At 43.3% G+C, this 25,119-nt stretch overlaps 1 protein-coding gene across 1 annotated transcript in view; it reads left to right on the top strand.

The window, feature by feature from the left end:
* LOC308594851 (cytosolic phospholipase A2 epsilon-like) overlaps positions 1-8,516 on the top strand; it is a 40,084-nt gene extending 31,568 nt beyond the window's left edge. Inside the window, exons 16-20 of the mRNA XM_081208296.1 lie at positions 1,121-1,228; positions 2,020-2,211; positions 4,403-4,569; positions 5,309-5,495; positions 6,933-8,516. Of these exons, the coding sequence (XP_081064422.1) occupies positions 1,121-1,228; positions 2,020-2,211; positions 4,403-4,569; positions 5,309-5,495; positions 6,933-7,156 (878 nt within the window). The 3' untranslated portion in view covers positions 7,157-8,516. The remainder of the gene's footprint in view (positions 1-1,120; positions 1,229-2,019; positions 2,212-4,402; positions 4,570-5,308; positions 5,496-6,932) is intronic.
* The last annotated feature ends 16,603 nt before the right edge of the window (positions 8,517-25,119 follow it).

The following is a 25,119-nucleotide window of genomic DNA, read 5'->3' as shown; positions in this document are numbered from 1 at the left end:
ACACTCACTGTGTCTTTTGTTTTCATTGCATTATGGAGGGGTGGAGGCAAACTTTAAATTCTATAGATTATGCTTAAATCAGTGTTTCCCAACCTTGGGCCTCCAGCTGTTTTTGGACTACAACTCCCATCATCCATAGCTAGCAAGACCAGTGGTCAGGGATGATGGGAATTGTAGTTCAAAAACAGCTGGAGGCCCAAGGTTGGGAAACACTGGCTTAAATGATAAAAAGGCGAATTCCATGCTAGGGATTATATGGAAGGGGGACAGAAATGAATCTGCCAGTATCATAATGACCTTTTACAAATCTATAGTCTAGCCACACTTCAAAATATAGTTCCAGTCACCCCATAGCATAAGAGGAGCAATGGTGGATCATATCACACACCCATCTAATCCAGCACCCCGTTTTGTGACCAAAAAAATGCCTGCTACCAGCAAATGACATTTAGAGGTTCTCTACAGACATTACGTCTAGCAGCCATTGATGGCCCATTAGTCTGGTGCAGCAGAGCTTTTTAAATGTTGTTACTACTTGCAGTTTACCAACTTTCTTTCTTTCTTTCTTGCAAAATGTTAGTGTTCCTCATTCTGTGTAGTACTATCCTGATCCATATCCATGTACCATATACATACATCACATCAATGTAGCCTTAGGGAAGGCTTTCTCAACCTTGGGTCCCCAGATGTTGTTGAACTACAACTCCCATCACCCCTAGCTAGTAAGGCCAGAGCTCAGGGATGATGGGAGTTGTAATCCAACAACATCTGGGGACCCACAGGTTGAGAACCGCTGCTTTGGGGGTTGGTGATAGTTCACAATATCTGGAAGACGCCGGGTTAGGAAGACTACACAGATTGTTTCAAATGCAGCAGTAAACAGGCCAGCTGGTCCTGGCCAGGAAAAACCCAAAACAAGTCACAACAGGAATATATATAAATTCAAATGAAATGTAATTTGAAATCTGGGACACCAACTACATTTGTATACTAGTTTAAATTGTGCCACTGTTTTGGCCCAGAATAAGAGGGTTGAGGTAGATAATTTGCTGGACCAGCTTCCAGTTCAGGATAAAGTTTTGAGAAGAGAATGCTTCTACTTCATTTGTCTCTTTCACAGGAATGTGGAGTAGCATATTTTCCAAGAATCTGTTGGATGCCTGGCATGCAGCTGACAATTCAGAGGACTTCTGGAACAGGTGGACCCAAGATAATATCACTGAAATTGGTAAATTATAGTCCACGCTCCATGTGATTTTTGATGTAACCATATGCAGATTGGTTTGGGGGCTGGCCTCTTGCTGCGTGGAAATACCTCATTCTGAACTTTGCAATGCAAGTGCTTTGTGGAGGTGCATAAGATTACCTTGTTCCAGAATGGTAGATACTCATGTCTGAGCATACTCATGGTTGGCAGCCTGAATGTGCCTTTCATTTTCACCCACCTTGCACACCTGTCCCGCCTCTGTGGTCACTGGCCATTCATGGATATAATGCAAACTTTGCCATCCAGGTGCCTTCCAGATGGCTTGGACTACATGTCCCATCAATCCCAGCTAGCATGGCTATGTTGGCCCAAATAAAATCTAGAAATCAAGCATGCAGTTTGGGTCTTATGGGTATTAGATTTTTGGTATATGTGTGGATGTAATATTTCAACAGACCTATTGAAAAATTTTATTCCCATGTGCACATTTAGTGGTTCAGAGGAAGTACAGCCATACTCACTCTCTCCACTGTGTGTGAGTAATTGCTTATCTACTAGGCAAAGGTGACTATAGATAATGGTATCTATATTTACCCCAAGAGTAAAGGTCTGATCCTAAAATTCACCCACCTTTTAATTAGCTCCCCTGAATCATTTTAAAACAAACATATTGTACACCATCCCTATCCATGTATCTGTTTAGTTTAATTAATTTTATCTTTCTTTAGACGAAGAACCTGGTTTTTAAAATAGGTTGTTCCTCATCCCTTTTCATGTACCTGTTTACCTTAATTAACTTTGTTGTTCTTCAGATGAAGTACCTGATTTACCAGAGAGACCTCACGAGATGCCGACTCGCATGTTCACTCCAGCAGGCAGCCTTTCCAATACTCTACGGGATATTTTGACAGACCGTCCAGCGGTGTCAAAGTACCATAATTTTTTAAAAGGGTTCCAACTGCACAATGAGTATGCACAGGATCTACAGTTTTCTAAGTGGAAAGGTATACCCATAGCATAAATTTCTTTGGGAAATAAACAATTTGCATAGCATAGGCTAAACCAATTACATTTTTTCTCATCAAAGAGAATTCATTACTGTCATTATTACTGCATCACTGCTCCAACTGTTGTGCTTTGAGAGAGAGAATGAATGGGCCAGGATGGAAGGCAAGGGGATAGTGGAAACTGCGCTTACTCCTACTAGGTGAAAAGACTCTTTTCTTTCATCTGCAGCTCTGGAATGGTTCCTCACCTCTGGCACATCATTGCATATGGCAGCAGCTGCTGCCTGCACCACTCTACATAACTGAAGCCAGCTCTCACCACTAGCACAAAGGGAGTAGAGTCCTTTTGTGTCAGTACTGTGTGGAGTGTGCCTGACCCTGGGCAAGTGACCTGTGTCGTGCTGTGCTATGTTGAAAACACTATTTCCCCGCATCCTGCAGGGGGATGATCCCAAATTGTCGAGTATGACTTTTGGATCTCCACTGGCCTCCAGATGTTTATTACTATTACTACACCTACAATGTAAACTTCAAGTCATTTTTAGCAGGCTTCATGTGATAGTTGCAAGTTGCTTTCTACAGGCGTAGCTGAATGCTAAGTTGTTTCTTTAACGAGGCCTGAAATGTGTGTGAGCCATTAAGGGACTGCTATGTGTTTGGAAGAGGGACGCGGGTGGTGCTGTGGGTTAAACCACAGAGCCTAGGACTTGCCGATCAGAAGGTCGGCAGTTTGAATCCCCGTGACAGGGTGAACTCCCCTTGCTCGGTCCCTGCTCCTGCCAACCTAGCAGTTCGAAAGCATGTCAAAGTGCAAGTAGATAAATAGGTACCGCTCTGGCGGGAAGGTAAACGGCATTTCCGTGCGCTGCTCTGGTTCACCAGAAGCGGCTTAGTCATGCTGGCCACATGACCCAGAAGTTGTACACCGGCTCCCTCGGCCAATAAAGCGAGATGAGCACCGCTACCCCAGAGTCGGCCGCGACTGGACCTAATGGTCAGGGGTACCTTTACCTTTATGTGTTTGGAAGGCCACAATACAAGACTCGTGCAGATTCTGGGAATAAGGATGGCTTACTGCAAGGTGGGGAGCTGCAGCTGATCCATGGTGGTCTTCTGGTCCCTGAGTGGCCAGTGGAGACTGTCACTTCCTCCTCCACCGGCTGTCTGGGCTGCCCCAGTGTTTTGGCCAATCACGAACAAGCCAGGAGACATGGCTTGGTGGGCATACAACAAGGAAGTCTTCACATCCCTGTCTTCCAGCTGCTATTATCCCTAGGCTTAAAAAGAGGCCCAGACAGGAATTTTCCTCCAGAGAAATTGGGCCTGTCTGGGGTTTTTGCCTGCCCCATAGCTGTTGTCACAACTTGTTGGCGGATAAGGCATTGGGTTGGATCTTTAGTCAAGGCAGAAGGCAGGGTTTGGGAGTCTACCCTCTCGCTCCAAAGAATTGGGATACCCCATCAAAGGGGTCCAGGGGGAGGTGCTGCTATCCAGATGCCGCCAATGAGCCACAGCACCCCCTTTCCATGGAGAGATCACCCCGATTTGATGTACTGGTATGTCATTCTTGACCCAGGATTAACTGTGCCAAATAATCAGCAGACAGGTTGGATGATTTGGAATACACATCCAATGCCTAAGCCAAAACCTACTAACATCTGGGGTCAATAAGGATGTGGCCTGTTTAAATCACAGGATGTTTGTCCTGTGATTATTGCACCTTCCCAACCTTGCTCCCTGGTTGTGGGCACACTGTTCCTGGGCCTAATCAACCACTAACTTCCAACCTGTAAAAAATGTATGTGTACATAAATACAGGGTGCAGACTGTATGTGTGTGTACTACTTGTATACCACAGGCTCAGTGTAGAAGAACATATAGAGTTCAAAGACATCTGAAGGCAGCCCTGTATAGGGAAGTTTTTAATTTTTGATGTTTGATTGTGTTCTTACATCTGTTCAGAGCCACCCAGAGTGGCTGGGGCAACCCATCAGTTGAGTGGGGTACAAATAATAAAATTATTATGTGGAGCAAGACCAGCAAATGCGTTTTGTTCTTCTTTGCCACGTCTGTTGTCTTATTGGTGCTAGTTTGTGATAAAATTATTTTTCTGAAGGGGAGCAGAAAGGCGATTGCTTCTGGATTTTGTTGGTTCTTTTCATTTGAAAGCCAATGCCTTGTTTTGTAGATACTGTGCTTGATGAATCCCCTAATCAGTTGAGAGATTCAGCAGATCACCTAGAACTGGTGGATACAGCATTTTTCTTTGATACCAGCTGCCCTCCACTTCTGAGACCAGAGAGGAAAGTTGATGTCATTCTGCACTTCAATTACACTGGAGGATCACAAGCTAAGGTTAGATGGGTATATTAATTTTTACTATTATTAAATCTTTTTGAAAGATAATCCAAATGTATGTATTGAAAACAATATCCAGAAATTAATAACTATTATTATTAAAGTTCTAAACAATCCAGTTAATATCATAGTTCAAAACCAAAGGAGGTCTGCCACAACATTAGGATTAAAATGGTCTTTTAATTCATTATCAAAAAGATCTCAACTTTCCAAGGTTGGAGTCAGCTATTTCTGTAGTCAAGAAAAGTGCAATTTATTTCAGAAAAAAATCATATGCTCCTAGCCTAAATTTGGTTGCAAAAATTTAAATGTTTACTGTTCACATTTTTCATGATTCTTATTGATGCTATTGGTTTGATTTTTTTTAATTAAAAAGGTATAAAAGTATAGGAGAGGCAAATTGGTATTGAATTTAAGCGCTTTAAAGTTAATAAGCACGCCTTTAGGTTAAATTGTGTTTTTCTTAAGTCTGTTTAAGATTTAGAAGAAAGTTATTTAAAAAAAACCCAATGTTGCTGAATTTCAAAGTCAATTTCAAAGTTTCCTTTCGGCTCTAGTGGTTCCCTCTCATGACAAATTAAATGCCTGTTTTGACAGCATGGACAGTTTTCTGTATCTTGTTTTGCATCCCATCATGATCACATTATGTTTTCAAATGAAATTACTGCTCGTCAAGGACTCCATGCTTGGTTTCTTCTTTGGCCCCTGCTAAAAATGCTTCATTTTGCAACCCTAGCCTTTGGAGCGGGCCTCTACATACTTCACAGAGCAAGGAATCCCATTTCCCAACACTTTGCTGAATGATGAAGAAAAGAAAAATCTAAAGGAGTGCTACGTGTTTGAAGATGCACACAACCCAGATGCTCCCACAGTGATTTATTTCCCACTAGTGAATGACACCTTCCAAAGATATCTTGCACCCGGTGAGTTAATGGCAGCCAATATATAACAGAAATAACATTTATATCAAGTACTTCATCCAAAACAGATTTTACACAATCTCACATTTTCTTTGAGAAAGTCCTACTGGTTTTAATGAAGTGTTTTGGTTTGTGAACTTACAGCTCAATCTTAATCATATTCAGAAGCAAGTCTGATAGAGTCCAATGATTTCCTAGCTAGCATGCTTTATCTTACAATCTGATACTTCATTTAAATCGTTGCACAATGATTAGGGTGGATTTTTCTCAATTAAGATCTTAGATCATATTTTTATAGTGAGGTGAAGTTAGGTAGGCTTGGAATATTTATTTTTGTAGGGCAACTCCATGAGTACTGAAATCATAATCTGGGACTGGGGAGGAATATTATACACCAGAAGTGTAAATTTTAGACATTTGTTTTCCAATCAGAACTAATAATAATAATAAATATGTTAGTCCCTTTCTCTTGCTCAAGATAACTCAAAGCAATTTACAACCCAAAAAAGCTTTCCACATCCCCACATTTTATTAAAATTATATGAAAATTGCTATATTATTGCTGTATTCCACCTTTCTGCCTTAGCTGTATTTAATCAATAAAATCAATCACACAATTAAACATAACAAACTATTTGAACATTTTCTGATCATACAGAAGAACTATTTTCCTGTTTGGAATTGTTCTATGGCAGGGGTCAGCAACCTTTTTCAGCCATGGGCCGGTCCACCATCCCTCAGACCTTGTGGGAGGCCGGACTATATTTTGAAAAAAAAGTATGAATGAATTCCGATGCCCCACAAATAACCCAGAGGTGCATTTTAAATAAAAGCACAAATTCTACTCATGTAAAAACACCAGGCAGGCCCCACAAATAACCCAGAGATGCATTTTAAATAAAAGGACACATTCTACTCATGTAAAAACACGCTGATTCCTGGACTGTCCATGGGCTGGAATGAGAAGGCAATTGGGCTGGATCTGGCCCCTGGGCCTTAGTTTGCCTACCCCTGTTCTATGGAATCTAAAGTGCAAATAGCTTATGCTCCTGACTCAGGGTTACACAGTAATCTTCTGAATGCTTCCTTCTGAAACATTCATTAATTTACTGATTTGACACTTTTGTAATTTTCCCTTCCTCTTGAAGCTCAGAATGGCTTTCTAGCCCCATAGACTAAATGTTGTAAACTGAGAGTTGGATTTGGCCTAAGTCCACCCACATAGCTTCACATCTAAAAATCTGAGCCTAAGTGTCCAACATCCAAGACAACAGTCTAGTCTTTGAACCACAATCCCATTGGGTCAGGAAGGACCCCCCCCAAAATGAAATTTAGATACAGGGTTGCTGCCCTTCTTGGCATGGCTTCTGATTCCACTAGCTAAGCTTTGGAGATGATCTGTCTAAGGACTTGACTCCCCTTTCTTCTTTTCTTCTGTAGGTGTGGAACGTAGCACTGCTGAAATGTCACTGGGCAATGTTGATATCTCTAGTGCCTTTTCTCCATATTCCACAAGACAGGTTTCGCTGCAAGACGAGGATTTCAACAAGCTGCTGAATCTAACTAACTACAATGTCCAGAATAATGCAAGCACAATCCTTCATGTTTTGCACAAAGCAGTAGACCAGAAAAAACAGGCCTGGTCATCTCAGGCTGCCTCATGAATACACCTTTCTTGTAGGGATGGGGGGAGAAATTCAGTTCAGTTACCATTGAAAGGTGCCAGTTTGCACTTTCCAAAAGTATCTGCAAACCAAAGCACAGCAAGGCTTCAAAATTTGCACTTCTCTGAATTTTGCAATGCAGTTCTCCAGTCAAGTAATGTGTACAAAAATTCATATGCTAGGATAAATTATGCATTAAGTGCATATAATAGTGAAGCAATATGTACAAAAGTGAATTACATATGGGGAAATTGCTTTGCAAAAAGTACGTTAGGCAAAAATGTACAAAATTGTGTCTTAGTAGAAATCTGCACTAAAATGCTGCTGAATTTTCATGAGTGCTTTTAAAAAAAATGCAAACTGATGTGGAAGGTGGATAAATGAACTTAAGACTGAAACAATGAGAAACTGAAATTGAGAGATTTGCCCATCCCAACTTCCTTGCCAGCTTAAGAAGAAAACTTGTAAGTGGGGAAGAGATCTAATAGCTGATCAAAATGGTAGTTGGTTGTAAAGGAACTCAAATAATTCAAAACTGACTTTCTTAGTTTTTTTCAACATGGGAGCCCTCACCTAGCCAAGACAAGGACAGATAGCTCTTTCTCGATGTTTACTATCATTGCAATGGTTCTAGTACGTAATTGGCAGGGTGGGAGGTGGAGTTCCATCTGTGCACTTGAGCCCACAAAAGTTTGGATCATGGCATACAGACCATTGCAATTCTTTCCATATTTTCAGATCCCTTATTATTCAAATGTTTCCCTGTAGGCATAAATATTGATTCTTTACTATTCTTTTTAAACCAACCAAGGTAGTTTTCTCACAGTATTTTCTCTAACTCATTTGAAAAGGGTGGTTAATCTTTCATCTAGATACTGTTAAGACTAAAGTGTTGTTTTTAATAACTGTGAAATACAGCCCATAGCACACTTATATAAATGCCAGATTGAAATCATGGTTGAACAATTGAGTTACACCCTAGAGGGTTGTTTATCTCGCAGGCTGCAACCTATATGCTCTTATCTGGGAGTAGTCCCATTGAATCCAGTGGAGCTTCTTGCTGACTCTGAGGAAACATGCAGGATTGCACTGTCAGATCTGTTCTCTTACCTAATACTAATTCATTGTTGCAGGCACAAAGTTACAGCTACCGTATTTAATCTTGTGTGTGTGTGTGTTAATAGGCTACATTTATCTCTTACTCACATGTCTTTTGTTTTAAGAACTGGTTTCCTGTATGATGGTAGATGTATATAGTCAGCTGAAAAGTTTATGGTTAGGTAACTGCTTTCATGTGAAGAAATGCTAAAATCAAAAGCATGAACAAACAACAATAAAATTTTGCCACCTAGTCACTTCATTATTTTTTTCTGTTCATGAGGTTTGCTTTTCCTGCTTGGATGCATGGCCTGGTTTAAACTCTTTAATTATGAAGGGTGTAGCAAAAAGTGCCTGGCTTTTTTTGTAGCTTTGGAGCCACACACACATAATTAATATATTGTGTACTCAACTTCACTAAAAAAATGCTTAAGTATTTATTTTATGAGATCAGCTATTCACTGCAAGGTCCCAGTGTGGGTTACAGCAAAAAAATATACCCAACTACAAAATATTTACAACCATGAAATGAGAAAAGTGTAAAAACACCCACAACAATTTAAAAAAACAGTTCCTTGCATAAAACAATGTAAAACAATTCCATATATAAAAACATACTACAACCATTTAAAAAGTCTATATACAAAAAGAGTTTAAAATAGTTAAAATACAGAGGCTGACTCAGATTGCTACTAAAAAAGTTTGTTGGAAGAGGGATGACTTTAAGAAGCACCAAAAGGCTTGTAGTCGTGGCTCCTAATATTAAACAGGGGAGAATTCCAAACAGCAGGTGCCACCACACCAAAGTCCCAGTTCCTATATACTGCAGAATACAGTGGTACCTTGGAAGTCAAATGGAATCTGTTCTGGAAGTCTATTCGTCTTCTAAAACGTTCAGAAACCAAGGCGCGGTTTCCGATTGGCTGCAAGAAACTTCTGCAGTTAATCAGAAGCTGTGTAAGCCACATCGATTGTTTGGATTTCAAAGAACGTTTCCAAACCGAACGTTCAGTGTTTGGGAGCTGAAACGTTAGACTTGCAAGGCATTTGGGACCTAAGGTATGACCGTATTAGGCCAATGGACCATCTAGTCCAGTATCCTGTTCTCAGTGACCAACCAGATGCCTGTGAGAAATCTGCAAGCAGGACATGGGCACAATGGTACTGTGTCATTCTGTGGTTCCCAGCAATGAATAAGGCTTTCTGTGGTTTCCAAGGGTATGAAACACATGTATGGTAGTATCTCCACTGCAAATGTACCTCATCCCACAAACTGAAATATCTATTTTGTGGCTAATGGCTCCTCCATATAGCCTGTTTATTGAGCATTCATCCTGATTTATTGCACAAAGCTTTCATAGGGGTTAGACTATGCCTCACCTTTATTGGGTATTTGCTCTGATTTGTTTGCAGTGTAGCCTTATTGGAATTCACCAATTGGGTCAGCGTTGCTCCGGGACAGGAGGAAGGAAGTCAAACGACACCTGAGGTTGATTCAAAGAAAGAGTTTATTCTGCTCTCCGGATAGCAGAAGGCACTTGCATGATCAAGTCCACAACAAGTCCAAAGAAATGACAAGTTTCATGTAGTATATATATCCTCCAGGCACCCTCCTTCCCTCCTTCCAACCACGTCAGCTTGTATACGTAGGTTGACATCACATATGTTCCTGCTCCGGCACTCTTAACCATAAAAGGGATTTCCTTCCTGCACTCCTGACCATAAAAGGATATTCCTGTTCCTACTCCTATCTTGGAGCAAAAGGTTACTACTTCCGGTAACATGCTCTGGCGTTAGTCCCAGACTTGGGTCTCTGCGTCATTTGTGGTCAGGACATAAGATATGTCTGTGTAAAGTCAAGGCCAGTCTTGCCGTCAAACTGATAAGGAAGAGAGCTGTGTTCTTGTTTTGCATTTGCTCAACGGCTAAAGTTTATGCATTTTAGCTACCGTATTTTTCGCCCCATAAGACGCACTTTTTCCCCTCCAAAAATGAAGGGGAAATCGGGGTGCGTCTTATGGGGCGAATGCCTGCAAGCCTCGCGCGCCCGGCCGGAGGTCCGACCGGGTGCGCGAGGCTTGGGGCGGCAGCCTGTCGCCCGAAGCACGGGGAGCCCTCTGGAGGGCTCCCCCTGCTTCGGGCGAGTGCAAGCCTCGCGCACCCGGCAGGAGGTCCCACCGGGTGCGCGAGGCTTGGGGCGGCAGCGGACTGCTTGCGCGCACCGAGAAGCTTGGGGCCAGCTGAGCTCAGCCCGCCCCAAGCTTCTCGGTGCGCGCAAGCAGTCCGCTGCCGCCCCAAGCCTCCCGCACCCAGCGGGACCTCCTGCCGGGTGCGGGAGGCTTGGGGCGGCAGCGGACTGCTTGCGCGCACCGAGAAGCTTGGGGCCAGCTGAGCTCAGCCCGCCCCAAGCTTCTCGGTGCGCGCAAGCAGTCCGCTGCCGCCCCAAGCCTCCCGCACCCAGCGGGACCTCCTGCCGGGTGCGGGAGGCTTGGGGCGGCAGCGGACTGCTTGCCGGCATGCAGAAGCTTGGGGCGTGCTGAGCTCAGCACGCCCCAAGCTTCTAGGTGCGCACAAGCAGTCCGCTGCCGCCCCAAGCCTTGCGCACCCAGCGGGACCTCCTGCCGGGTGCGGGAGGCTTGGGGCGGCAGCGGACTGCTTGCCGGCACGCAGAAGCTTGGGGCGCGCTGACCTCAGCTTGCCCCAAGCTTCTGGATTAGCGCAGCGCACCTGGGGGGGAAATAATTTTTTTTTCCTTTATTTCCCCCCCTAAAATCTAGGTGCGTCTTATGGGCCGGTGCGTCTTATGGGGCGAAAAATACGGTAAGGAGAAATGGGGATTTTGGTGCAATTTAAAAACTGCCTGCACAGTCAGTTTTTGGTTTTGGAAACCCATTCCTTCATTCCTTACTCTTCTTTTGGACAGCCTTTTGGCTCGTCCCAAGGTACTGGCCGTTATTCTCGTGTCAGTGCTGTAATCTGGGGCCGAATCATTCGTAACATCATTTTATGCATCATATTTTGCAGGCATTGTGTTAAGCAGGGTATACAGGAGCAGAAAAGAAGCAAGATTAGTCCATTAACATCATTACAAGTCCTCTAAGCCACCCAAGGTTTGGAAGCCACTCAGTCAACCAAGACATGTCCCATCCCTTCCTGGTTGGGACAGGAACATGGGCTACTTTCTCTCTTTCTGTTGCCAGGTGCCGAATAGCTACACCATGGTCAGGGATGTTAAAGCCACAGGCTCCTTCTGTCAAATTTAACGCAGCCCAAAATCCGGCGGAAGCCAAAATCGGGGCCGTAACTGAGGACTCATTCCAAGGTACAGGGAGGAGGGGTACTCCTCCCAAAGGAGGAGTAGGTCACAAAAAGCATCTGTAGGTCACAGAGTGTGAGAGGTTCCAGGTGCAGACTGTGCAATTGGTTCGGTTTTGCAGAATAGGGCTTCCATTTCTGCGTGTTGCGGGCACCCCATTCTCTCATTAGCCTTAAGTGGTTACCTTAAGTGGTGTGGGCACGGCGATGGCCAGAAATTAGAAGACTACCATTCTGGCTAAAACCATGTCCCCCCACAGCCCTACCTGCATCATTTGGGCACAGGGATATATCTATTTCCTAATACCTTCTTTTTCTAACACCTGGGGTACCTCCCACAAAGCTACATACAAAGCTATCTATTCAAAGGGAAAGAAAAGAAAATGTCCTCTTTTAGTCCACGCTGGATTCTTCTTTTGCCGTGCGTAAGTGGCACCAGCAGGGCGGTCGTCTGATGGTGGGGGTGCCGAGCCGATGCGGTGAGGAGAAGCAAAAGGTGGCGTCTGTAGGATACCGAGAGATGGCGAGTCAAAGGGGTTGGTGTAGATCAATCGTAGCAGTCCAATCTGATACTGCCTGGGGTTTGCTTCATCCTTCAAATCAGGCCTGCTGGAATATATGCAGTCAGGTGTTGGAGGCCCATTCTCTCCCATAGGTGGTGGCGTAACCGGGTTAAGAACCTCAGTAACTCGAAGCTGCAACTGTGGGTGCATGAGCAGTGCTTGGCAAAGGGAGATAGAAAAATAAGTTCCTTTCATGTCCAACAATGCTGGCCCAGCGTGAGGAGTGACGCACATGGTTTCCTTTGCAAAGGTGAACTTGTCAGCTTTTGTAATCAGAGTGGCAGCAGTCACTGCTGTTCGCATGCAGGGAGGCAAACCTTGTTTCGTAGTGGTTAATTTTTCAGACAAATAGGCTATGGGTTGGTCATCATCAGGGTCTAACAATTACCTTGATAGAATTACCTTGATAAAAAACATATTTCGCCATCTGCAAATGGCTTTGGATACCTACTAGGTCCACAAATCACCATATAGCATATATTCAATACACACAAGAAAACGACAATTTGAGCCCAACAAAGGACTGCTGGACATCCAAAGGGCCCCATTACCCCCTTAATGCCTTCTGTTTCTTCAGCCAATTCCTATCCCTGTACTCTGCTGCCCTCAGGACCAAAGGCGCTACGCCCACTTTATCACTATATGATCTTATATACTGAAACACCCTTTTGTACTGTCCTTTTGTCCACTTCACCTCCTTTTCTTAGGTCCTTTCTAAATTCTTCAGTCCCAACATCATTATCATTATTTTTTTCCCCCTTCTCATCTTCTCTCTCTCTCTCTCTCTCTCTCTCTCTCTCTCTCTCTCTCTTGACACTGACACAAAGATGAAGTACGTTAACAAGGTAACACAGGTGATGATCTGGCATCTGAAATCATTCACACAAACAGAAAGCTTAAAAACACATTAAAAAAATGTACCAGATGCTGGCTCTCCTCCAGGGCTAAAGGTGATTGTGGCATATACACACAAGTTGCTAGCAGAGATTAAATCAGAAAAGAATGAGATCCTCTCGGAAGGTAGCATATTACCGTGATTATTCTACCTTTGCCTCTTAAAATATGCTTCTGTTTTAAATTCTTTCTGCAGAATATTCACTGTGAAAGGGGGTTCTGTTGGGCTGCATTTGGAAGTTGATTGACCTTTTAAATAAACTGTTTCCCCCTATTATTATTTATCTGCCAATAATTTAATCTTGATATACATATTCATGTACAGTGGTGCCTCGCAAGACGAAAAGAATCCGTTCTGTGATTCTTCTAGCGGATTTTTTTTCGTCTTGCGAAGCAAGCCCATTGAAGGATTAGCAGATTAGCGCTATTAGCGCTATTAGAGGCTTTTAGAGGCTTTTAGCGGCTTATCTGCTGATCGGATCAGCTGATAAGCGGCTTAGCGGCTTAGAAAAAGGGGGGAGGGGGAAAAACCCAGCAGGAACTCGCAAGACATTGTCGTCTTGCGAAGCAAGCCCATAGGAGATTCGTTTTGCGAAGCACCTCCAAAACGAAAACTCGCTAGATTCGTCTAGCGAGTTTTCCGTCTTGCGAGGCATTCGTCTTGTGGGGCACCACTGTACTTAATTGACTTGGGACAGTGGTTCAGTTAAAATTATGGTACAACAATAAGTTAAGTGCTTCCTGCTGTATGGCTGAATTTTCTTATAAGAAGACATCTGATGACAGTCAGAAAGGGTATTCCTATTAAACAGGAGGAATAAGCAACTCATGCTGACTAAATATAAACTCATTATTTCTGCATCTATATATCACACACAGAAGGAGACAGAGTGCAATTCAACTCTTTAACACCAAGTCCCCCCCCCATCTATTCAGCTCAATCCTATATAGAGCAGATGGGGGGTATTGGGAAGGGGGGTTGAGAGAGCAGGTACCAAGACACCGTTTAGGGGAAAGGTTCCTGCTTGTTCCTTTTCATAATGTGAAACTAAATATCTGACCTAGAGCACTAGGAACATTTTAGGGAACACCACGTAGAAGGCTACAACAGCATACACGCAGCCCTGATAAGAAGTGCCTGATAACTTCCATATTTGAAACCACAAAGAAAGACACAAACCACAAACGAACGAATACAGGCAGTGGGGCCTCTTGCTTGGTGTTATTTGCTTTATGAATTAAGGTCCCAGTTTCTCAATACACACACTTGCTATTCACCCCAACACACTTCCTACATGGATTCATACACACAAAATTCTTATCAAGAGTGTGCCTGAATTTGCGTCAGTGTAACCATGTTTGGTAATAATAAAATTCTGCACATTTATGTAATTCAGACATACCAATTATAATGCACTTTTGCATTCAGTTGGGCCAGTGTTCACAACATTCTGTTTTACTTAGCATTTTGGTTTGAAAACCCAAGTTCCACTTTCTCTGCACTTCCTGCAAGATTGTATATTATTAAAAAATAAAAGGCACAATTTTCCAAGAGAAAATATGTCTTGGAGTTGCATATAATCCCCACCAGGCGTCAGAAACTGGCAGATATTACTCGGAAATTTCAAAATTAATGCCCAGATAATTCATATCTTCTCCCCCTGGGTGGTCGCAAATATAAACTTGAAAGTCTTTTGATACATTCATATAAAAGTTCATTTACACTTTACATACTTCAGATAGAAATGGTTCTGGAAAAGTGCAGTTACAATCAGAACACAAAATTCTTCCTCTTCCAATTATTCACCATGGTTCAGTAGCATACCAGTGATTAGTTCATTGCACATACTTTCTCCATTTACTTTAATACATCAATTTGCATGCAAACATTAAAAATCACTTTTCCTTCAAAGGAACCATACACAAGGTAACTTTGTTCAATATTGCCTTTCACCCAAGGGAAACCTAGGAGGAATCACCTGCTGGGTAACTGTATCAATAAGCATTGGGGTATTTTGTCTATCAACATCTTGATTCTGCTGTTACTAATGCATTTGACACCTTTTGATTCTGGCAACTACCCTGAGTATATGTGTGTCTCAGAACAGGAAAATTTCAAAGCATTGGACACTTTCCACAGCCTAATGTGAACAGGGAAATAAAAGTTATTTTGCCTAAGACCTCTCCTGGCATGTACACTTAGAAATCAAAAAGGCCCATCTCAATTTTCAATTAATAGATATCCAAGGAGTATCTTTCATGGGAGGGACATACTAAAAAAAAAGCACAAACAACATTCCATGTCCCTATTCTTGCTGTTAGAATCAGCAGGTTGCTCCCCTTGCTGTTTACTTTATGTAAAAGATTATACTTTACTTTAAAGATTACTTGCTGTTAATTTATGGATGGTTAGCTGTCCAGCCAGCCAAAAAGAGGGCTGTTCTATAATATATTATATTTTTAATTCTTAATTCAGAATTCTTTAAAAGCTGGTTTTACTCATGAAAACCTCAACCAAGAATCTGATTGCATTTTAACAGCACATGCAAGACTTTGACACCAGTGTGTCGCTGGTCACACACATCCTTTATGCAATTCAGCTTTTACTATATTTAGTAAACTCTCTCTCAATAATAGCATTTAAATATATTAATTTCATTAATACTACTCAACATAAACACTCAACCGTCTTTACAACCCATTATCCAACTTTTCTCCTGTTCCAACATTCTCACTTCTCTCCTCTCTTTACCTCCCACCTTCTTTTCTACTTCCCTCTACCTTCTCCAGCTCTTACTACTTCAACACCTTCCCCATAACATTTGGGACACAATTGTTCATCCCTTCTAAATAAAAATTTTATGCATTTCAAAAATATCAGTGTTTAACACTCACACACACTGTTTCGGGGGGAATTTACTGCCTTGTCTCCCCATAACTAACTCGGGACACTCCAACCAGGGAGTTGGTGCTTAAGGTGCTTCTTAAGGCGGTGTGCGCGCCGATGGTCAGAAGAGGAATACTCTCCTCATCTGTATGAACGTGGGATTTAAAATCCCATCCCTTTTGACAACACTACTTTTTTCCATACATTTGTACATTTTTACTTTTGATCAACATTTAACAAGTGGTTTCTAAATCACGCAGGGTACCTTATGCAATAAGAAACAAACTTATTAACAAAAACATTAAGATACCAGGTAGCTCAAAGCACAGTGAATTGATGACACTCAAATTCTGAAACCAGTACATGATTACATGATTGTATTAGTAATTGAAACCTTCCCACCTTTAACATGAAAATATAAAATTTGACCTCATGAGCAACTCATGTCACTTTTAATGTTAAAGACCAAATAATCCTTTTTTTATAAATACTTGTACTCTGCAAGATTCTAGGTGTTTTAAGGTCTGTTTCCCAACCCCCTGAGATGCAGCACAGTAGATGAGGCAGAATTGGGAACCCCTTCATGCAGGGTTCTATTCCTGGCGCCTCTTGCGCGTTGGCAGAGCACATATCTCTTTTTCCCGGACTCCACGTGTTGGCAATACAATACAAGCCAACTGGACGCACCTATGCTGGTCACTGCCAGAATACAGAAAGGAGCTTACAAGGGTTTTCAACTGTAGCTTGACATTTCCAACTGTCCCCAAAATAAAACACTGCAAGGGGGGTCAATTTACTGCTTGCTCCCCCCATGATTTTGGGACACTCCGACCACCTAATGTAATTATTCACTCAGTCACCTTTCTCTGCGTCCTGTCAGTGGCCTAGACGGACACGCGTCGCTAGGAAACGCACCTCAAGGACCACACTTCGCTTCGCCAGTGGCTCTGAGCCCCAACGTCTCATCCACTCAAAACATTCACTGGAGTGGAGGACTTCCGGGTTGGCGCCATCGCCGAATGGCGGACTCCCTCCGAGCTCCGGAGGGAGTCTGCTCGGCAGGGGCTGGGTCCTACCGCGCCGGCGACGCGGGGACCCTTAAAAACCACGGGCATGGAGCCCGTGGACATGGGGACTCGGCTGGTACTGTTAGCGCCCTCCCGACTCGTGAAGGAGCCTTTTTAAAGGCTACGGATCGGGTGCCGGGGAGCGGCGTGGTGCTGAGAGTCCATCGCTTCCCCTGCCGAGCGCAGCCGCATGCCATTCGTCGGAGAGCGCTGGCTTCTTCTATTGGAAATTCGGACATTTAACAACAACCCGTGAGTAATTGGGTAATCGGGCATAAAAGGAGAAAAAAAGAAAAAAATTTCGGATTCGGCACGAGGGGGGGGGATCTAAAAAGGAAGTCAGTCCCCTCCCTGACTGTAAACACGCTAAAACAAGGACTGGGAAACCAAGATTGATTCAGAAGTTTATTGCTGACAAAGATGATCAATTCCACGATGGGATATTATAAGAATAAGAATTGTGCTGGAGGAGAAAAAGTCGAAGAGGGAAAAGGCAACCCCCCCCCCTGGGAACCGGGGCGATTCGGAGAACCTGGTGGAGAGAGACGGAGAATTTGACAGCTGTCAAAGTAGCTGTCAAATCTTGAGAATATAAAGAGGACTTTGTTACAAGTATTTTGCTGGTTAATTCTGTTACAATTGGACATAAATATGGATACAAAATGTCGGAGGGAAAAAGAAACAACAATTTGACTTTTGGATTAGAAGATACAAAGTTACTGCAACCCCCCTAGAGGGGCTTCGGGACATTACAAGTGGCGTATGTGGAAAACTACTCCGGGATATGCACAGGTCTTATCTCCTGGGAAAGCAGCAAAACTGAAATATTATTTTGTCTACAGAGGTGTTCACAATACAATAGAATTTTTCTATTGAAGCAAGAAAGGAACTGGACGTAAGTTTTTGTTCCTGAATAACAAACCTCTGTAGAGATACTAGATTTCGGAATAAGAATGGTTTTGCAGCTGAACAAGACAGAAACCTGAGAAAGCAAGAAATAAAAGAGCAAAGGACCAACTACGTCACGGAAAGAACAATGGGAGGAGTAATAAGGACTAAGGAAAATTAAAGGCCTCTATAAGTCTGGATTTTTGAAGTTAAACATCATCAAAACAAGCAAATTTAAAGAAAACCGGCAAGATGGATTGAGAAAAATCTGGCTGTGGACTTGAGACCTCCAGGCCGACAACACATAGACTGATGGTCATGGGGAATCCAAACCGGGGAAGGGAGGGGGAATTCTAGAATCCAAAGGCTATGTAACCAAATTTTTGAATTTTCTGCTATCTTTTATCTTTTATCTTTCTATTTTGATTTAACATGTTTTGAAAAAAAAGGGGGGGAACTCGTGGGAGGAAACGGGGTAGATCTTGGAGGAAAAATCTTTGTTTTTCTATTTTGTTAAAGATGAGGAGTGATGTTAAGATTGTAATCTAAATTGGCTAATAGGTACAACATATTAGGTTTAAATTGGGAATGAGAGCTTGTGGAACCAAATTAGGGAAAGGGGAATACAGTCGGGAGGGGAAGGAGGGAGTCCCAGAAAGAAGGCTATGAAAATAAGGGTTTAAAGTTAGTCTTTTTATTTCTTTCTTTTCTTTATCTTTTCTATCTTTTCTATTCTGTTATTATTGGAAATTATAATAAATATGATTTATTTTTTTAAAAAAACATTCACTGGAGTGTCCCCATACACAAATAAATACACATACATACAAACTCCATTCACCTCCCCAATCCCCTTTACCCATAAATTTCCCAACGCCGGTGGCACTTTTACTGCTTTTCTACCGGCAAACCAGTGGCACACTACTGCTCTCTACTGGTTGGACCCAGTGGCACCCTACTGCTCCTACTGGGTGGGGCTGATCAGGCCCCTGACTCCCAAAAAACAAGCTGTGGAGCCTACCTTTCCCTTCCCTTGGGCACCCTTTTCCCGTGCAGCTGCTGTCTTCCATCTCTGCTGCGTCTCCACTCAGGTACAGGGTGGGGGGCTCCCCCTAGAAATGGTAGGGAGCGCGCTTGGAGCCACCGACGCCGACCAAGCTGTTCACTAAGCAGTGACGCCTCGGTCCTTTGTCCTTGTCCTCAGAGAACACGGAATCCCGGACGAGCCCCCAAGAAATGTAGCCTTATTGGAATTCACTGATTGGGTCAGCGTTGCTCCGGGACAGGAGGAAGGAAGTCAAACGACACCTGAGGTTGATTCAAAGAAAGAGTTTATTCTGCTCTCCAGATAGCAGAAGGCACTTGCGTGATCAAGTCCACAGCAAGTCCAAAGAAATGACAAGTTTCATGCAGTATATATATCCTCCAGGCACCCTCTCCCTCCTTCCAACCACGTCAGCTTGTATACGTACGTTGACATCACATATGTTCCTGCTCCAGCACTCTTAACCATAAAAGGGATTTCCTTCCTGCACTCCTGACCATAAAAGGATATTCCTGTTCCTACTCCTATCTTGGAGCAAGAGGTTACTACTTCCGATAACATGCTCTGGCGTTAGTCCCAGACTTGGGTTTCTGCGTCATTTGTGGTCAGGACATAAGATATGTCTGTGTAAAGTCAAGGCCAGTCTTGCCGTCAAACTGATAAGGGAGAGAGCTGTGTTCTTGTTTTGCATTTGCTCAACGGCTAAAGTTTATGCATTTTAGCTAAGGAGAAATGGGGATTTTGGTGCAGTTTAAAAACTGCCTGCACAGTCAGTTTTGGGTTTTGGAAACCCGTTCCTTCAGCAGGGTAAGTTATATAACAATGAGCATCCTGATTTGCTTGCAGGGTGTTTATATGCCATCCCTTTAATCATTCTTTCATTTCACATTTGCGTGTTGAGACCCCGAGGCCACCTCTGCGTTGATGAATAAGACACAAGGACACGGATATTAAGTTAATGGTTACTGGGCAAATTTAGGCCAAACTTTATCGGTTACAGAATGTGAGTGGTATTGGCTTAGGCATTGGAATTCACCTGACTATATCTGACTCCTGCCTGTCACGCAGGGAGTCCTGTAGGGGTCAACCACTGGTAGGGGGAGTCCCGTCGATGTAAAGCAACTTGAGCTCCTCCTGGGTTCCCGACAGGGTTGTGGCAAGGCCCTAGCCCTGCCCCAGACTTCGGACAAGATCACACACCCCCAGATTCCTTTAACGGAATACCCTTAAGCTTGGAGGGGCAGGTGATGGCCACACCTCCCCTCCCCCATCATAAGACCAATGCCTAACCACCAAACCTTACAAAGTTGTGACGATTGGTACGAGGTAGGCAAAAACCAAATGGCCCAAGCCAATTTGCCCAGTGGAAAAATTCCTACCAGGCCCCTCAACGGTGACCAACTGAGGTCCATAGCAAGGCCAATGTCAAAACCTGAAATTATAGAGGGTGGGCGGGAGATCGAGGAAGTGAGCCAGAAGGAAGTTCCCTGGCTTGCATCTTGGTTTGAATGGGTCCTGGTCATGCCCTCCAGCCAGCGGATTGGCTGGCTGGAACTATGGCATGGCTGGGACCTCCGGGTGACGCAGGACTCTGCCCCTGCCCCCAGAGGGGAGTGGGTGGCCATGTGGTCCACCACAACTCCTCCCCACTGGGAAGTGGAGTGGATTTTTCAATGCATCACCCCATCAATTTCCTAACCACCCAAATTATTTTGTAAAAAAAAAGAAGGATTTTTTGGTGTGCATTTTAAAACTTTTTCAGATTAATGCAGAATGAATTTACAGGTGAACACATGTGAAAGTGACAGACTGGAATAATAATAATAATAATAATAATAATAATAATAATAATAATAATAATAATAATAATAATAATATAATTTTATTATTATTATTATTTGTACCCTGCCCATCAGGATGGCTTCCAGCAAATATAAAAGCATAATAAAACATCACACATTAAGAACTTATAGGGCTGCCTTCAGATTTCTTCTAAAAGTTGTATAGTTATTTATCTCCTTGACATCTGATTGGAGGGTGATCCACAGGACTGGTGCACTATCAATAAGACCCTCTGTCTAGTTCCCTGTAACTTCTTGCAGTAAGGGAACCACCAGAAGGCCCTCAGTGCTGGACCTCAGTGTCTGGGCTGAACAATGGGGGTTAAGATGCTCCTTCAGGTATACTGGACCGAGGCCATTTAGGGCTTTAAAGGTCAGCACTAACACTTTGAATTGTGTTCAGAAATGTACTGGGAGCCAGTGTAGATCCTTTTGGACGGGTGTTATATGCTCCCAGTGGTTGCTCTCCGTCACTAGTCTGGCAGCCACATTCTGGATTAATTGTAGTTTCCAAGTCACCTTCAAAGGTAGTCGCACATAGAGCACATTGTAGTAGTCCAAGTGGGAGATAACGAGAGCATGCACCACTCTGGTGAGGCAGTGAGCAGGCAGGTAGGGTTTCAGCCGGCGTACCAAACGCAGCTGATAGACAGCCACCCTTGACACAGAATTGAGCTGGAAGAGATTGATGGTACAATCCCTATGCACACCTACTTGGAAGTAATTTGCATTGAGTACAATTTGTAACTAAAGATGTTGGAGTGCACTGTAATTCATTAATCCCTGTGTATGGGTGAGTGTCTTGTTTCTTCCAGTAAGCATAGCTGAGGGGAATTTTGTGCCAGGATCAAAGGAGGCTAACATGCTTATGGCATCATTTATGAAAGGCAAAACCAATCCTTCTCCTTCATGTGTACAATGGTACCTCGGGTTACAGGCACTTCAGGTTACAGACTCCGCTAACCCAGAAATAGTACCTCGGGTTAAGAACTTTGCTTCAGGATGAGAACAGAAATCGTGCAGTGGCAGCACGGCAGCAGCGGGAGGCCCCATTAGCTAAAGTGGTACCTCAGGTTAAGAACAGTTTCAGGTTAAGAACGGACCTCCAGAACAAATTAAGTTCTTAACCTACTAGCCAATTTTTTTTAAGAGACTGATGATTAATCCTCCTCCTGCACCATTTTTGTACAAGAGGACCACTCAAGTAGACTTTTTGTGATTCACCTTAGCAAAGATACCCTGTTTTCTTGCATAGGTACCTTGGCATTTTGTAAAACTTCCTTTTCCCATTTTTTAAACCACTGTGTGTACATCTTAGCTTTGAAAAAGAAGCATTGAGCACATGTACAGCTATTTGCTCACAACAAAACTATGCCACCCAGTAAATGGGACGAGGATATCATGTCACTTGTCTACTAGTGGAAGGACAGGAAAAGCAAGAGAATAACACTAAGCAAACATCTTTTTATTGATGGATTTATTGCAGTAATTAAAAACACAGAACCCATGGCATTTTGCAGGTCCATCAGAAGAGTAGGTAGAACTAATTCTGGCTCAATATAAACACAAAAGTAATATGTTTAAAACTGAAGTGGATTTCCTTAATACTAGGGAATACCTCTTCTTTTGTGTTATTGTTCCCTGGACACATAGACCATTGTTATACGTGGCATAACAAGAAGGGCACAGGATTTGTTTATCCTCACCCAGCAGGGTACCAAATTAGTCGTGACTGCAGTCATTTGCTGCTCTAAAGGCACCTCTTTGCTGCTGCTGCAGGAAAGCAAGGGCACACAGCACAATATAAGGACGGGTCAGAACAAGACCCTGGAAAGCGGGAGGTGGAGTTTGCCTTTGCTGCTGCTGTGATGCAGCAACTACAGTTTAAACATGATCAAATTGTAATGCTTTAAAACCTAGCAGCTTACTACCCTTATCCTTTAAAAACATAGCTTCAAAAAAGAGAAAATAATAGACTGCTTGACCCCATGTTACATGCAAACAGGGCAGGCAACACATTCAGCAGCTGCCCTATCATGTTGCGATTGGCCCTTGTCCTAAGGACGAGTTGCAGAATAAATAGACTTAATTTGTTATTATATCTGTACTTCAAGTCCGATTTGGCAAATCTCCCCTAGAAAGACTAATGTTTGATGCAACCTGTCTGAGAAAATTAATGAGCAAACGCCCAGATTTAATTTCATCGGAAATGAGTGAAGATGGCATCTGCCACCACAGAAAGACTTTTGGATTGAATTGGCATAAACACCAGCGTGTGAGGACATTCTGCAAACAACAGACTTACCAGCTGCCAAAAAAAAGGAAAAAAAAGGGAGAGTCATACAAATTTCACACAGAGGCACATTATTGTTTATTTCAACTCGCCTGAGGAAACAGCTCAGAGGCCACGAAAGAAGGAAGGATAACAACAGGAAGATTTAAAGAAGGAACTATTGGAAACTCAAGGCAGTAGAAACATAAGATGATTGGAACCCCACTGAACTTGAAGCATGGGAAGCTCCAACAAAAATTTATAATTTGGCAGAATATTTGGACTATATGATATGTATTTGTATAATTTGGAATACTTAATGTGATTTGATTGGATTGTTAAAATGGAAAATTTAATAAAAATTATTATATATATTTTTTTTAAAAAAAAGAGATTGGCCCTTGTCCTTACACACACAACTGCCCACTCCCTCTCTCTCTCTCACAACACTCACTTACTTTTAGGATATTAAATTGCAGACTCTCCAAGTGTCCCTGTTTTCCAGGGGCAGTCCTGGATTTACAGAAGCTGTCCCTGTTTCTGATTTGAGGATACTCAACTCCTCAATGGGAGCCATCTACACAAGCTAAGGATATTTGAAGGCAGAAAGAAGAAAGATAGCCAGGTCTGCTGTCTCAAGTCTTTCACCCTTTTGTTAAGCAAACAAGATGGCCAGTTTCCAGTCCTTTTTACACTAGCATGGGCAAGGTGAGAAATAGGCAGGAACTCTGGGGGAAAGACAGGAATTGCTCATTGATCCTGGAATGTCCCTATTTCCCCCACCAGTGCTGCCCCTGGCTGCTGAGATCAGGGGAAAGGATGAGCTGGTAGCACCCTGTTGTCTTTCCATGGCGGCTGCTGCCAGTTTCTTCCCTTGGGCAGCTCATAGCAGCTGCTGGAGAGGGGGCGAGGAGGAGGAGAAGCTGCCATCACCAAGGCCCAGCCCCACATGACACACCGGCTCTGAGGGGTGAGCAGAGGGCAGGGCCACTCTGGGCAGGAAGAAAGGGGGAGTGGGGTTGAGTGCAAGGAGTCTTTTTTAAAAAAACCCCACACCAACTTTGTGTGTCTGCATCTGATCTTAAAAAGGTAAAGGGACCCCTGACCATGAGGTCCAGTCATGGCCGACTCTGGGGTTGCAGTGCTCATCTCACTTTATTTGGCCAAGGGAGCCGGCGTACAGCTTCCAGGTCATGTGGCCAGCATGACTAAGCCACTTCTGGTGAACCAGAGCAGCGCATGGAAACGCTGTTTACCTTCCCGCTGGAGCGGTACCTATTTATCTACTTGCACTTTGACGTGCTTTTGAACTGCTAGGTTGGCAGGAGCTGGGACCAAGCAACGGGAGCTCACCCCATCATGCGTATTTGAATTGCCAACCTTCTGATCAGCAAGTCCTAGGCTCAGTGGTTTAACCCACAGCGCCACCCATGTCCCTAATCTTGTGTGTCTGCATCTAATCTTACCACTTTCCAAAAAAATATTATTGGTGTATGTTATGCTTTTGGTAAATCTAGAAGAGAAGAGAAAGGGGTTTTCTCAGGACATGGAGGGTGTATGCACTGAGTCCTGTTGGTGTAATGGTGGCCGCACTCACCCTTCTGATACGAAATGCTCTGCAGGGGTGGGGTGACAACCAAAAAATGGGGGGTGGCTTGAGTGGAGTCAGATTTTTTTTGGGGGGGGGAGTAAGAAATGTCCCTAGTTTCATCTGAGGAATGTTGGAGGGCATGAAAGCCTTTCTACTCACCTTGAAGTTGAGGCTTAGAATAACATACCCTCCAACATTTCTACAATGAAAATAGGGACGTCCCATTCCATAATGATAATTATACTATTTATACCCCACACATCTTATTGGGTTGCCCCAACATTTTGGGCAGCTTCCAGCATAACAAAACACTAAACATTTAAACAAATATCCCTAGACAGGATTGCCTTCAGACAGCTCTGGGGCTGGATAACTCCATACCCTCCAACATTTCTCCAATGAAAACAGGGACATTCGAGGGAAAAGCAGGACATTCTGGGATCAAATCAGAAACCAGGATGGCTTCTCTAAATCAGAGATTTCCATGGAAAATAGGGACACT

The sequence above is a fragment of the Podarcis bocagei genome, assembly GCF_964188305.1.
Source record: "Podarcis bocagei genome assembly, chromosome: 1".
NCBI lineage: Eukaryota > Metazoa > Chordata > Lepidosauria > Squamata > Lacertidae > Podarcis > Podarcis bocagei.
Note: the sequence above shows the minus strand (reverse complement) of the source record. Positions and strands in the feature narration are given on the sequence as shown.